We start from the raw sequence: 14,937 nt of genomic DNA, 5'->3' as shown, positions 1-14,937 counted from the left end.
TTTATGTATAATTGACTGCTTTATTTAATTGTTTTTAAATCACTGCAATTGACAGAGAACGTGAGCTCCATGAAACGTACCATACATTCAACAAATATGTATTTATAAAGTAATTGATTTCTTAGTTCTCTGAGGTGATCACTGCTACAGATAATTCCTTACATATAAAAAGTTCTGTAACTTCGCTTTTAAAACATCTTTCAAGATGAAGTTCAAGAGAGTTCCTAGCCAAGTATCCCAGCTTTTCAAATGCTCTAAATAGAAAATGACTTTAGACATTAGTCCGCTGGCTTCTCTTCCAGCATTTGCAGCTCTGGTATGAAAGAAACTTGTTCATCAAGCATACTGTTTTTGGTAGTGACGGCAGACTGTTAAGAAGCTGCAGACCAAAGAGTCCCAAAAGAAGAAAGGAAAAACCATGTTCATTTTATCTTCAGTAATACCTGTTACACAAAGCCAAGAGACCTTAGCAGCCATTTAGCTATTACACCCTTGTTTCATACAATAATAGAAAAAAAGACCATCAGGTACAAAAAGTTTAGTACTACAAGTTATTAAAAAAACAAACCATTAAAACATGTGAGAAAGTGTTTGCATACAAGTAGAAATACAATCCTCATTGAAGCAGCATACACCAGAGAGGACAGTCGTTAAGTTTTTAATTAAAAAGAGAAAAGCCCAGATGTTCTTTTAACACAACGAGAACATTTGAGAAAGGGAGAGGAATAAAACATTCATAGTCTGCCATGCCACATACATTGTCTTTGTAAGGTCACTTCAGGCATAAAAGAGTATGGTGTCAAACAAAAAGCATGGAGTCAAGAGTTTGACCATAGCACTCTTTGCCAGGCCCTCAGATTGAACTATTTTCCTGAGTTTTGGTTTATTTGTGTAGATTTGCCAGTGGCCCGGGTGCAGACACCAAAGACCAGGGCAGGTCCTATGTGTTACTCTGGGATATACCAATCTCCTCTACATCCAGCTGCCAGGGCAGTGCTCACCACCCAGCCATCCTGAAGGGGGAACATGATCAGCTCAGAAGCTGCTCCATAAAAACCAAAGGCTTAGGGTGCACAAATGCAATACTGTGCTTGGATCATGCCACACCCATACAGCCAAATCCTGACCCCATTGAAGATAATGATAATTTTGCCAATGAAACAGGATTTGGCTCAGAAGCAGAGGAGATCACCTCCAAGAAATGCATGGGGAGTGGGATCCCAGCGGTCAAGCCAGCCAGTTTGGGATTTATTTTAGATTGAGAGATTAAGACTTCAGAAACAAGGAAACCAAAGCACAACAGCAAAGGACAACTTGATGTCAATTATCCTAAAATAAACATTCCTGATAGACTTTACTGCATTGTGACTATACGCTTTTACTCTTCACAAGAAAATGGCCACCCCACATTAAAGATGGTCCATACCTAAAGCATGATAGAGCCAAATATAGCAGGTTAGTGAGAACACCTGATTGAAAACTGAAGACGTGATATCCCAGACTTGCCTTATTTAAGATAATGTATTTTTTCTGGAATGTTCTCAGAAAACAAAAATGTCTCACTGGAAATCTAGCATTGCCCTAAAACAGCAGTATCTGCAGGAAGGCAGCATTTATCTGGCAGGGAAGACTGAATCTCAAAGAAGAAGGCAACACAGACAACTGTTTCTGGGACTCAGTAATCGATCTGTATTCATCTCCTACAGGTCAAGCTAGGCTCATCATGGCAACTGGCTGAAGCCAAAGGGCTTCAAAACAGAACATTAAAACTGTATCCACTTAGCATTTCCAAAGAAGTGCCAATTCTCAGAAAGGGCACAATGACTGATGTTGGCAAACATACAATTATATACGATTTAGATTATACATAACATTATATGCCCCTCGGGCCTTCTCACTTTCCCTTCCAGTTTCTATCTAGCTTTCTAAAAGTAAACAGCCTGGAAGATCTTGAATAGCAGAAAAACAAAATATACTTATCTTCACACCTGTTCTTTTGTAGCATTTGCATGTTTGGCTAACACAAGAAATATCCCAGAACACAAACTGGTGTCACCTGGCAGTCAATAATACTAATGTGAATCTCAATATTTAACTAAGCACATTTTTAGAAAGCAGACCCTGCTCTCTAGATTACTGCTTTACTTCTCCCACACAAAGTGTTCTCCACTCCAAACCTCAGTAACCCGTTTTCATTGACATCTTTATTCCTGCTTTTCCCAATTTCTCAACCACTGCCTAGTAATTATTCACTAGTACTCTTGGCAATGCCTGCCTACTGGTCCCATTCAGCACTGCTGTAGGCATCCCAACAACCCACCCGGAGTCTCTGTCACACACCATCAATGACCCACTTGTGCACCCCTAATCATGCAGGGCCCCATTCTGTTCCTGAACGCAGCTGCTTCAAAGCAAGACTACTTAGTTATGTTAGACTCCCTCTCTCCTCCTCTTAAATTCTCTCTTCATCCCACCCGGTAACTAGCTATGTCTAGTTTAGATGTGGCCATAGCATCATCCACACCATAATCTCCCTGAAACTATCCCTCACCTTGATCTATTCAGTGCCACACTGATCCAGCAGTGTGAGTGTGTGCACACAGTACATTTACGTTTTATACTGGCTATTACTGGTTTACTTTAGATTGTTCACCATCCCTTCTCAGTCCCTTTCCCCCTGCCCACCTTTCTGATCCACTGCACCCAACCTTTTTGAAACTTTGACGATATCTTCATACATCACTGAAATATTTAACTCCGATATTCCAAACTTACTTCCAAAATACACACTTTATATAAATAGGTAAAAGCTTCAGATAAAATATTCAATCATCTCTGTGGTTTAACATTTCTTTAAATAGCATTAAAAACACAAACATCCAGCCTTTGCAATTATACGTACAAACATACACACACACACACACACACACACGTGAATTTATAAGGCTCATAGGTAAGTATGCAAAAAATAAACACTGTCCACACACCACCCCCAGAAAGACAAATTCTATACAATGAATCTGAAACCAAACAGAAGCAAACCATTAAAAATACCAAACTTCTTGTGTTTCTGAGCATTCTTCTCTCTTGTTTTCAACTCATCAAAATAGTACAGTATTTACAAGTGGAAGGAAAAGCTGCACAGGCAGACTTCACAACATTGTTGACCTGTAGCCATCTCCACCATGTGCTTCAGAGTGCCTTTGTACTGGCTGGGTGTGTAGTGTGGGATGCTGGCTTCTGAGGGTAGTAGCTGTAAAAGTAAACCTGTAGCAGGATGGCCATGTCCACAAAGACCTGGAGCAGGCCACAAATGGAGAACTGGAAAGGAGCCTGGTTCAGGATAAAGTAAACAGTCTTGAAGGTATCGCCGCTGGTCCACATCAGCACCATCTTGACACTACAAAAAGGGACACAACAGAAGAATTAAAGAGGGTGTGACTTGGGAACCTCTTGGGGCTAACTGGCAGAGAGCACCCAGGGGCTAGGGGGGCGGGTATAGAATTTTCCCAGGATCCCCCAGGCCAGATGTATGCATATTAAGTTGACCAAAAGGTGACATGTGAATTCTCTATCAAGAGCCCCCCGGTCATCATAATCATTGCAAAATGTATATACGATCATTTGTTTAAGAAATTCTGTATCTGTACTGAAAATTATGTTCTGAAGGTACATGAGTTAAGGCAGGTCACTAGGAGATGATAAACATGCTCCTGTCAAGTAGGAGGGAAGAGACTCTTATCTCTCTCTGCCTGGTCAGATGTTTACTGTCTGTTTCACAATGGAGGCCTTTTTAATTCTTGAGGGCATTCTGTACCAAAAATTAAAAATTCAGTGCACAGTATTTTAAAATTGTGAAAGCTTTATGTGTCAATAAATAAATGCAGAGGCTCCAGCATGGCAGTGGGACCACAGGCCACTGGCTTGCTGAAGGCGGGAGATCGCCCTGCAGCCATCCATCCCACACTCTCTGGACACAGACCCAGCAACAAGGCTGCACCCAACCCTGACACAGCACAAGGCCTGGGCACCCTGTGGCCCTGTCCCTCTGCCCCAGGTGTGGGCCATGCTCAATCGGGCAAGATCTAAGTGTGGAGGGGCTCAGTTTGGGGGAATCCAGGTGTGAGGCGAAAGGATTCTGTGTGGGACAATCTAGCTGCAGGCAGCTCAGTGAAGGGTCTAGGTGTGTGTGGGGGATCTGGATGCACAGAGGCTGGTGTAGGGGGGGTGTCCAGGTGAAGGGGCAATGGGACTCTCCAGGGACTTCCAGGTGAAGGTAACTGGGGATCAGCAGCGGGGGTCTGAGTGTGGGGGATCTCAGCGGGGGATATCTGGATGCTGGGGGAGTGGGGCTTGGTGGGGTGGGGTCTGGGTGCAGCTAGTTGGGAGTCAGTGGTGAGGGAGTCTGGATGTAGGGGCTTAGGGTGATGCAGGGGGTGGAGCATCAGGGTCAGAGTTTAAGTGCAGGGAACTCAGTGGGAGGTGGTCTGGGTGCAGGGGTGGGGGTCTGGAGGCAGGGGGTCTGGGTACAGGGGGGCTCCAGATGCAGGGGTTGAGGTTCAGTGGGGTGGGGTTCAGGTATGGAGGGCTAGCGGAGTTCTGGATGTACCCGGTTAGGCTTGGCAGGACTGTCTGGGTATGAGAGGTCCTGATGCACGGGGGCTGGGTGAATGGGGGAGCAGCTCCCCCTATAGTGACCCCTCCCACCACTGCTGAGGAGTGATGGGGGCAGGAGCTTCCTGGGGGAAGTTCCTGGGGGTGGGTCTGATACAGCCCCAGACACTCCTTGCAACCCCACGGTGATTTACCTCTCCACTGCCTGCTCTGGGTGCCTGAAACTATGTACCTGCACTGCCAGGGAGTGGTGCATGACTGCTCTTGCAGCTTCCCGTTGCTTCCCTGTCAGAAAATCATTTTTCTGCAGGAAAGAAAAGAAATCTGCGAGGAACATGAATTCTGCACACATGCAGTGGCGCAGAATTCCCCAGGAGTACTTTTTGAATTACTGAGCCTGATGCTAAATCAGAAGATTGTGAATTCAACAAGAGGAAAGATGTAGGAAAAAGCAAAAACAGCAAGGAAGTTTACAAGCAAAAACAATGGATTTGGGAGGTATAACTGGGAGTACCGAGTACACCTAGGCCCTTCTCCTAGAAGGCAAAGTGTTAGCATGTTCTGTTTTATGAACAGAGGGTCACAGCCAGGCTGACTGGCAAATGCTGCAAAGACTTGGGGTGAGCTAAACTTCATTAGACAGGAACATATCTTGTTAGTTAAGTCTAGGCTCTAGAGTGCACGTTACAATTTTATTTTACATGTAACCATTTGTTTCCAATACTTTTACTTACTATTTCTCAAATTTCTATTCTTTGTTAAATACATTTATACTTGTTTTCATTATAAACATATCTAAGTGCTGTGTCTTAAGTGGAGCTGTGATCTAAGGTGTAACTGGTAAGGGAGACGCTCAGGAGGGCTCATGGGTTGTAGCAATAGCCATGCTCAACTGCAGAGGCACAGCAGGGAGAGTGTGTGGTGCCCATGACAGGTAGAGTCATAGAATCATAGAATATCAGGGTTGGAAGGGACCTCAGGAGGTCATCGAGTCAGGGAGCTGACATCCGGCAGGCACAGACAAGGCTTCCTCTTGCTAAAGGCAGTTGATAACAAGGGGTCTCACAACCCTGGGAAGTATTACAGATGGAAAGAACTGGAACTTTGATACAGGTTTAGCTTTATCAGACCATGACAGCATTGATCTACCTATATGAACAGTTGTCAATACCTGATGCTGCAGCAAAAGGCTACCATCAAGTCCACACAACACACTTAATCAGATCAAGCAGCGCTCTAGGTAGGGGTGGATAATTGCTTCCTGACCCCCCTAAAGCCTACAATTTTGTTATCTTAGTACCTACAGACATGAATGCCAACGGTCAAGTAGTTACCTAACTCCTTTTAAAAATCACGCTGTGATATCTGACTTGATGACATCCTATGAAAATAAATTACATAATTTTATGTGCAGCATAATCAGTGTAAGTAATATGGTGAACATCAAAACAGACTTCAAATATCTTTTCACTACAACACTTACGGTCTCCTGTGAGTGGCTCTCTCTCTCACACACACACACACACACACACACACACACACACACACACACACACACACACACACACACACACACACACACACACACACACACCCCTTCTAGTCACTCTAAATAAATACTTATGCGAAGAACTGATTTCTTGTACATCATACCATGCAATGTGTGCTCCAGAGTCAAAAATAAGTAGTCCAACAGTACACACAAAGAAAACAATGAATGTATCTGCAGCTGTTTATAGCAAGGTTAAAAGTCATCAAGGTTTGCTCCCATGGTTTATACCTGTGTCAATGCCCAAACTTTAATACCCAGCATTCCTCCCTTTCTACTTTCATTTTGCTGCATCTTTGGCCTTTCCCTGCTTTCCCCTCATCTCCAGTGCATTTCTGGCCCTCCCATTCAAGATTCAGGAGAAAGTATGGGGAACAGAAATAGATTTTAAAACGTAAAATACATAAGGTTTTTCTTGTCGTGCCCGCAACACTGACAGTCAAGGATGTGAACAGTTAGTTTCTGAAAGCTGGTTATGGGCTTCATATATTCTAACTGGAGAGCTTTTTAAAAGAGCAGATAAGCAATACTAAATAAAAGCTTTGTAGTTCACAGTTACATTATCGTAAATATTATGCAGCCCATAGATGAAGTGTCAGAATTATGACTGATGGAGTTTTGCCAGACTTGATTGTAATTCATCAAATGTAACTGTGCACACACTCTAGAGAAGGAATAGGGCCCAAAGTTAATTTCCTAAACATTCAAAAGTGAGGAGGGGAAATCAAGATAGGTAAATTTGTATTTTGGATACAAATATATCACCCTAATATGGGCTAAATCCTGCGTTCCATACTCTAGCCCTTACTGTAACGGGGGCCAAGGGAGTCAGACAATACTGACCCATCACGTAACAGGAGTATAAGCCTTTTGCAACATATATACCCCATGTTAGGTGACTGGAATCATAAAATAAAGATCAGTAACAATCTACATATTAGGAAGCTACCAAGGGATTTCATGTGTGAAGCTGCAAGCTGGATATATGATTCAATAAATAATAATATAGGACTAGTTCAATCTCAAATTGTATACAAACAACAAGACGAAATAGCTAAAGGTAAACCTAGTTCAGTGAAAGAAAGCACAGCCTTCTATGTAAAACACCACCAGCCACGGGAATGACTGGTGAACCTGCCAAGCTACAGAACCTTTTTTAGAGAGTTACACAGGCAGATTTTTTTTTTTTCTAAAACAGAAACAGATCTGAACTGCTTGAATACATAAGATGGGAGTGCAATAAATTAGGATAGTTCACTTGCAGGCAGCTGAAATGACTCTTGATGATCCTCAGCCATGGATGTTTGCTATGCAGCTGATCGTGGACACATGATTTAACTGTGAATCTGTTGTTTTACAATTTTGTTTGTCTGTTCAATAAAAACCAGCCCATGGTAAACAAGTGTGTGTCTGGCCTGCCATGTCTGGCAAAATGATATGTTAATTGTTTGGATAAATCCAATTAAAAGATGCCCCACAGATTTTAAGTAGGAGTCTAACATCCAAAGGAAAAAACCTGGGACCTCTGTTTGTTTTTTCTTGCTGAAAATCAGGCAAAGTCAAAGTCAGAAAAGGGGGCTATTTAAAAATATCCCAGATTGTTGCTACCCAAGAGAAGGGGGTGTTTTCAGGGGAAACATATATCATCAGCAGTCTATAAACCATAAGGGAGTTTAGTCTCCTGGCGAGAGAGCTATAGCCAAAGGCGAAAAACTTTTGGAAAGTACAATGTAGTGCTTTATGAGCAAAGCACATGCTGCAATGGCAATGCAGATCTAACAGTCACATGAGCCACGATGTACAGACAAACTGGTCTGTGAACTTTCGTTAGGAAATACTTTATGATCTTATTGTTCGCAATGCTGGTTCACAAATTTGGCATGTGATCCTGCATTCCTTGCACATTTAGGAGTCCCAGTGACTTCAATGGGAATTTCAGATGCTCAAGGAAAGTAGGATTGTGCCCGTGATGTTTTCCAGGTCACGCTCCAACACTCAAGTGTTCAGAAGAACACCAAGTTATTCAGCTGCATCTATACAAGAAGATTGACATGAAATTAATATAGCTTAAAAGTTAACAATGTCAGACATCAGAAAATGTACATTAGTTGGGGCATAACACCAGGAGAAAATCTGCAAATTAATCCTGGGTTTCTAGTTAAAGAAAAGAAAAAAAAACACTGCTGTGAAAAAAATTATTAAAAAAAAAGCAATCAAATAATTGCGACAAACCTAATTTCACAAATACATCTAGGCCAGTGGTTCTCAAACTTTTGTACTGGTAACCCCTTTCATGTAGCAAGCCTCTGAGTTATAAGTTAAAAACATGTTTTTATATATTTATCATCATTATAAATGCTGGAGGCAAAGTAGGGAGTTTGGAGTGGAGGCTGACAGCTCGCGATCCCCCAGGTAATAACCTCGTGACCCCCTGAGGGGTCCCGAACCCCTGATCTAGGCCATAGGGCCATGGAAATAACCAGGCCATCCTGTACACATTAGTAACCATATAAGTTCTCCCTACTTACACACTCCTATATTTACAATATTACAGACATGCTGGTAGCACCACTTATTGTTAAAGTTACCTAATACTTTCCACGTTAGCACCACCCCTGTTCTCATAGACTGTGACTTTACCAAACTGTAACCATCTGGAGGGCAATTTTCCATGCAGGGTGTCTGCCTCAGGTTGAATGTGTTTTGGAAAATTTCAGCTACAACAGTTTAGCCATTTCTGAGAACAAGGTTAAATGCAAATACATTATTTTGCCCAGTTGGCTGGATGGAAGACATAGGTCATATGAGGAGCTGGAGGCAGGGGAAGGGACACTGGAACTAGCTGGCAAAGAGATTGGGAGTAAGAACCAATGTGGGGGGGGATGGAAGGGAACAGAAGGAGGAAGGAAAATCTGACAAGGAGCTGAGGTGTGGCTGGTCAGAGAAACTGGGACAAGGGAGGGGAAGACTGAGATTGGATGAGGAGTTTGAGGAGGGAGACTAGAACTGGGAGCCAATGAGATGTGGGGAGAGAATGCAGAACAGATGACGAGCCAGAGGGGAGTAGGAGCTGGGAGAGGAGCATCTGGAAGAAGGGGAAAGAAGGAGACTGGGACTCAGTACATCCAGAGGGCGAGATTAAGACTAGCTGGGCAAGGAAACTGGCACTGGAATGAGAAGCCTGAGGAGTGGAGACCGAGACCATGGGACTGGGTAGGCAAGGAGCCAGGATGAGGATAGGGACAGGTTGGAGGGGATGGAGAAGAAGGAGCCATGCTTGTAGGGAATGGGCAGAAGAATCTGACTGCTAGAGCACACTCTGGAAAGTAACCCAAGATCCCTTAGTGTCTCAATTACTCTGCTGTCAGCAAATATCTGAGAAAAAAGTATCTCTCTCATCCCCCCCTTTAGTACTGGTCCACGTGAAGGACAACAACCTACTGCTGCTAGTTACACTGTTAGCTCAAGTGGAAGAAATCTGTGCAATGGATCAAAGGGTTCCCACCATACTGATGACCCATGTGGGTGTCAATATGAGGCCACATGGAAGTTTGTTTTTTCCTATAGAAAACAGTATGTGATCACGTAAGTAAAGACTATATCATAATGCACAGGCACAAGGGGGCCAGATTAAGGTTGAATAGTTAAAAGTTAGGAAAGGCCAGAGTTCAGGTTGAGTGCTTGACTCTGAAACCTCAATAATGTTCTTTTAACACAGCTGTGTGGAGGTAATTATTCTACTTGCTGCACACAGTGCTTCCATTCAGAGTAATGGGAGTTTCTGTGTGCATCGAGAAGAATCAGAACTTTGCATCCTCATGTACTTAGGCATATTAAGTCATTTCAAGATTTCACCTGGGATCAGAAAAGGAAGCTTTAGTATGTACATTCGGAACTTTACCCACTAGCCCTCTGAAGTGGAGGGGAATTCTAATGGCTGCCAAGATATTTTTTACATTTATTCTTATTGCTGAAAAGGAGAAATCTTGGATAGATTGCTTCTTATCTGCCTGCAAGGAAGAAAGGAGCAGAGTGTCTTGTCAGATAGGGAGGCTTTCACTGAACACTTATTTATTTTTGGGTGCTTGTCTGAGTGGTTATTCTACAGACCTTTTCCATTCAGGGAAGAAGACGATACTAAGTGCCACAAAGCAGTCCTTTCTTGCAAGAATACCTGAGGCGCATACAAACAAGCTAGAAGTATGCCAAGGAGATCACCTGCAAGAACCAAGGAGGTTTACACACAAGCTGCAAAAGCTCACTTCCAACATTCACAGAAGCCATATTTCAAACTTCAAGTTCTGATGCTTGAGTTTTTCCCAAACTAAGCACCCCAACCATTAACAAAGCTGCACTCTATGACATCCACATCAAAATAACATTCAGCTTTAAATCTTCTCCTATCGTTACCATAATGTTTGAAAGCTGGACTGGAAAAGCTTAAACTGCAGGGCAGGCCCTGATCTGCATAACCAGCAGAGAGAAAGTCAATTAGAAAAGTGTTATGACCATACTGCTCCAAGACAAAGAAAAAACTGTCATGTTAGTTATGGAGAAAGAGACAGAAAAAGAGGAGTGAGCCATGTCACAGTATGATTGGTTAACTAGAAAGAGATAAATGGCAACATACGTTTCTGCAAAAACAGATATGCCCAGCAAAGAGAAGGAGGCAAGAGTTGCTCTGAAATAGATGGTGTTGCCAGAGACTGAAGCTGACTTGCAACAAAAATAGCACTTCCCACCAATGTAAATCACTGCTGCGGTATCCAGTGACGACAAACCTCCCAAAACCAGTGGCTTTCTTACAAATGATCTTGTTACAGGGAATTGCTAAGTTAATGACAGTCACTTAATGTCAAGTCTCCATAAAATTTGAACTGACCATAAATGGAGGGAATCTGTTGGGAATTTTTCTGTTGTGATTTACTCTTAAACACATGAAAGGATAACTACTTATTATGCTACTGAAATAATTCTCAGAAGAACATCATCATGTGCTTTTATCACTTGATAGACATTAGAAATCTCTCTTTCCACAGGTACTGCCAAATACTAATTTTTAATACGCTAACATAAAAGAAATCCCTGAGACACTGCAGTTCTGCACCAGTGACAGCATATTTCATATAGATTGTTGTACAACTTTGCTAAAAAATAGCACCAAGCAATAGCTTTTATTTTTAGTTCGTTGCAGTATTGTGTGTGTTAATACTGCAATTTGAAGTTACATGAATTACAGAAACTAGAGTTGGAAAATAATTTATTGGCTCACCTGGTCTATACACCCAGCCAATAAAGGAGTTTTCTGTAGAAAGCTTTTTCCAGACACCTGAGTAGTTTTAAGTATGCTAAAGAGAAGCCTTTCCACTGCTTCACTTGGGAGGCTATTCCACAGTCTCACCTAGTAGGTCTCAAGCTGTTTACCATTCTGGGCTGTATATGCAACTCTCTGTGTTATGTGGGCCATATTACCTATATGGCCCTCCACTATTTGGAAATTTTCTCCGATATTTGGGCTCAGAACTCCTTATTCAGGCATCACTCCCACAGAACTTAATCTTCACCCTTTCTTCATTCCATCTATCCACAGCCTGACTGCATGTTCTTGCATGATTCTCCCTTTCTAGTACACCATTCTGCTTTTACCCTCAATTCTTTGAGCATTCTCTTGTTCGTTACACCTTTCTTCCTCTGCCTACCAAAAGAAACAAGACCTTCTAAATAAAGTTAAGGCACAAAACCCTGTTCCCTCTCTCTGCCCCCAAATCATTATTAGTCTTAAAATTTGATGCAACAATACATCAAACTAGCTGTCATTTACAAAGCAGCACATAGGCAGAACCACAGTCTGCAGAACTTTGGTTGGTGGTTGGCACAAATCTACACAAAAGGAAAGATCTAACAGTCCTTGTTTTTTATTTGTTCCGTGGATTTTCTCATATCAATGTTAAATTACATACATATGCAGAGTGTTAACACACAAAACCAAAAATATCCTACAGCTGGAGCATGTGAAGAGGATCAGACATTAGACAATGACTTCCGTTGTGAAATTCCACAGTGACTTGACCACACATGCCAGCACACTTCAATAAAAATAGTAGCTACGTTTTACCGGACTGTAATTACACCCATGGTATAGTTATGAGTGTAGTGCTAATTTTAGTCAGTGGCCAGCCAAGGGACCCAGAGTCCTAAAGTTTATTTCCTATAATTGGAAGATGGATACAATTTATCCAACTTTATCCACTTAAAAAGTTATTCGCTGCCCTCTCAAACCAGGGGAAACTATGTAAAAATCAACAAAATTTCTAAAACTTTCAACTTTCTCATTAACTTTTGAGAGTTCGGTTATGTCTACACTATCACTTTTGTCAGTCAGAGGCATGACTGACATAAGTTTCACCAACAAAAGCGCTGGTATGGATAGCACAATGTCGGCAGGAGAGCATCTCCGGCTGACCTAGCTACCGCCACTCATTGAGAGTGGTTTAATTCTCTGCCGTCTGCATAGAGCAGCTACACGGGAGACCTTACAACAACACAGCTGCAGTGGTACAGCTGTGCCACTCTAAGGTTTGTACTGTAGCCATAACCTTAGACTAGTGCCTTCCCTCAAAGTGCTTAACAACCGTTAAGAAAAATCTCTTTGAAGTAGGCAAATAGCAGGTCTGGTGAACACTGGAAAACCTCTGACTGTAGACTAAACTTATACCACCAACAACAGAAAAGCGATATTATCCATATAGCTTATACCAGTTCAGCAAACAAAATAAGTTATACTGGCAAAAAACACATTGAGGCTGGTATAACCAAGTCTACACTAGGTCTTTGCAGGTACAGAAATAATCAGGCCTGGTGTACCCCACAAAGTGTTGTTGGCAAAATTTGCCTTTTGTTAACACAAGTTTTCATGTGTTCACACCCAAATCTAATTCCTGTCAGCAACACCCAGACTGTCTGTTGCCAAAAATAAAACGTCCTCAAACAACAGAAGTCCTCTGATGACATATTTCCACTGGCAAAATGCCAGTGTGGATACTGCATTAGTCTCATCTTACATATAGAGAAATTGAGGGTTTGGAGGTTAAGTGACTAGCCCAAAGTCATGCAGAAAGTCTGCGATTAAGCACCGACTAAAACCCCAAATTTTCTGAGTGAATCCTGTACTGTGACCACAGAATCACCGAGGATCAGTTACAGAACCAGTTCGCAAAATCTTGAACAATTTGAGGAAACCATTTTAAAATCAGTAGTTAGCAAAAAGTTGTGTTATGTAATTAATAGCTTATATTTGCACATTTCAGGTGAAATCCTGACTCTACTGGTGTCACTGGAAGCTTTGCCATCAACTTCAGTATGGCCAGGATTTCACTCTTAGGGAAGAGTTCTTTTGAAAACTAACTCCCTATATAAAAATCATATATAAGTAATGAATTAAACTTGCAAATTTACTTCTCTTCCAGAAAGAATGGTCTTGTGGTTAAGGCACAGCATGAATTTTGGCAATGCTACATTCAAACGCTGTCTCTGCCACACAGATTCCCCATGTGACTTTGGGAAAGTCATTTAATAGCTCAGTGCCTCAGTTCCACACCTGTAAGAAAGGATACTATTTCTCCTTATGACAGGGGCACTAGGAGGATAACATCAGTAATATTTGCTAAATGCACAGATTCTTCAGGAAAAAGGGCCATAAAAAGTCAATCAGTGAATAAATTTCAGCACTGCCCATGTTTTGAAAAATATTTTCAAACATCTTTTTCAGCTGCTAACTGTTGCAATCTGTTTACATTAGCATATTTGGAGCAAGCAGCAGCTTTCACAGTTGGTTCCAACATCCTCACTTTGGAAAATGTTCAGCTCATATTTTCAGGCTCTGTAAAGCAGCTCTTCTGTATCAGGTCTCCTTACAGAAATGTCAAGTGTACACAGTAGTGGCACTTCTGCCAGAGAGAATGACCTGATGGCAGAAGCAAAGGCAGAAGACCATGGAATCTGAATGCTATGCTATTTTTAAAAGTGCAAGGAAAAAAAAAAAAAACCCACCATGAATAGAGCATTTATCCCCAACTTTTTTTAAAAAGTGTCAGTATTGATGCACCACCATCAAGAGCCATATTTCCAAAGGCAAATGTCTACATTTTGCCATCTGGAAGTCACGTTTGCACACATCAAATACAGGCTATTTGTATGAGGACATATCGAGAGCATTTTTGCAGGCCCAGCAGTGTATATTGTGCACAACCAGTTGAGAAATCTAAGTCTGATACTCCACATCTAGGTGCCAAGCCTCTAGAGTGCCTTATGTCATTTAATAGCAATTTGTCTGACACTGGAGTGGCACTGACAATTTCCAGAGGGAGCCATATGTCCAGCCCTTGACAGAAGAACATTCAACAGGAACTTGAGGGAGGAGAAAGATCAAGAGCTTATTTTGGAACTTCAGAGTTAAGCTGAAAAAAAATCCATGAGTAATGGATAGCACAGTGTGTGGGTTTGGCATAGAGCGACCAGACAGCAAATGTGAAAAATTGGGACGGAGGTGGGGGGAGGAGGGGGTAATAGGAGCCTATATAAGAAAAAGACCCAAAAATCGGGACTGTCCCTATAAAATTGGGACATCTGGTCTCCTTAGTTTGGAAGATCCAGCTATTTGAAAACCCCTGCAACTCTTAGGAACAAGAGGGTTTAATTGAGAAAGATGTTCCAGAATGAAAAAACGGTTGTTCTTCAAGATGTGTTGTTCATGTCCATTCAAAGTAGGTGTGCGC

At 42.0% G+C, this 14,937-nt stretch overlaps 1 protein-coding gene across 2 annotated transcripts in view; it reads right to left on the bottom strand.

The window, feature by feature from the left end:
- Positions 1-14,937, bottom strand: part of SLC66A2 (solute carrier family 66 member 2) — a 105,013-nt gene continuing 90,076 nt past the window's right edge. For both annotated transcript variants that reach the window (XM_030552585.1, XM_030552586.1), the window contains one exon: positions 1-3,400. In XM_030552585.1, coding sequence (XP_030408445.1) covers positions 3,193-3,400 — 208 coding nt within the window. In that variant the 3' untranslated portion in view covers positions 1-3,192. The remainder of the gene's footprint in view (positions 3,401-14,937) is intronic.

This window comes from Gopherus evgoodei, chromosome 2 (genome assembly GCF_007399415.2).
Source record: "Gopherus evgoodei ecotype Sinaloan lineage chromosome 2, rGopEvg1_v1.p, whole genome shotgun sequence".
Taxonomy (NCBI): Eukaryota; Metazoa; Chordata; order Testudines; family Testudinidae; genus Gopherus; species Gopherus evgoodei.
Note: the sequence above shows the minus strand (reverse complement) of the source record. Positions and strands in the feature narration are given on the sequence as shown.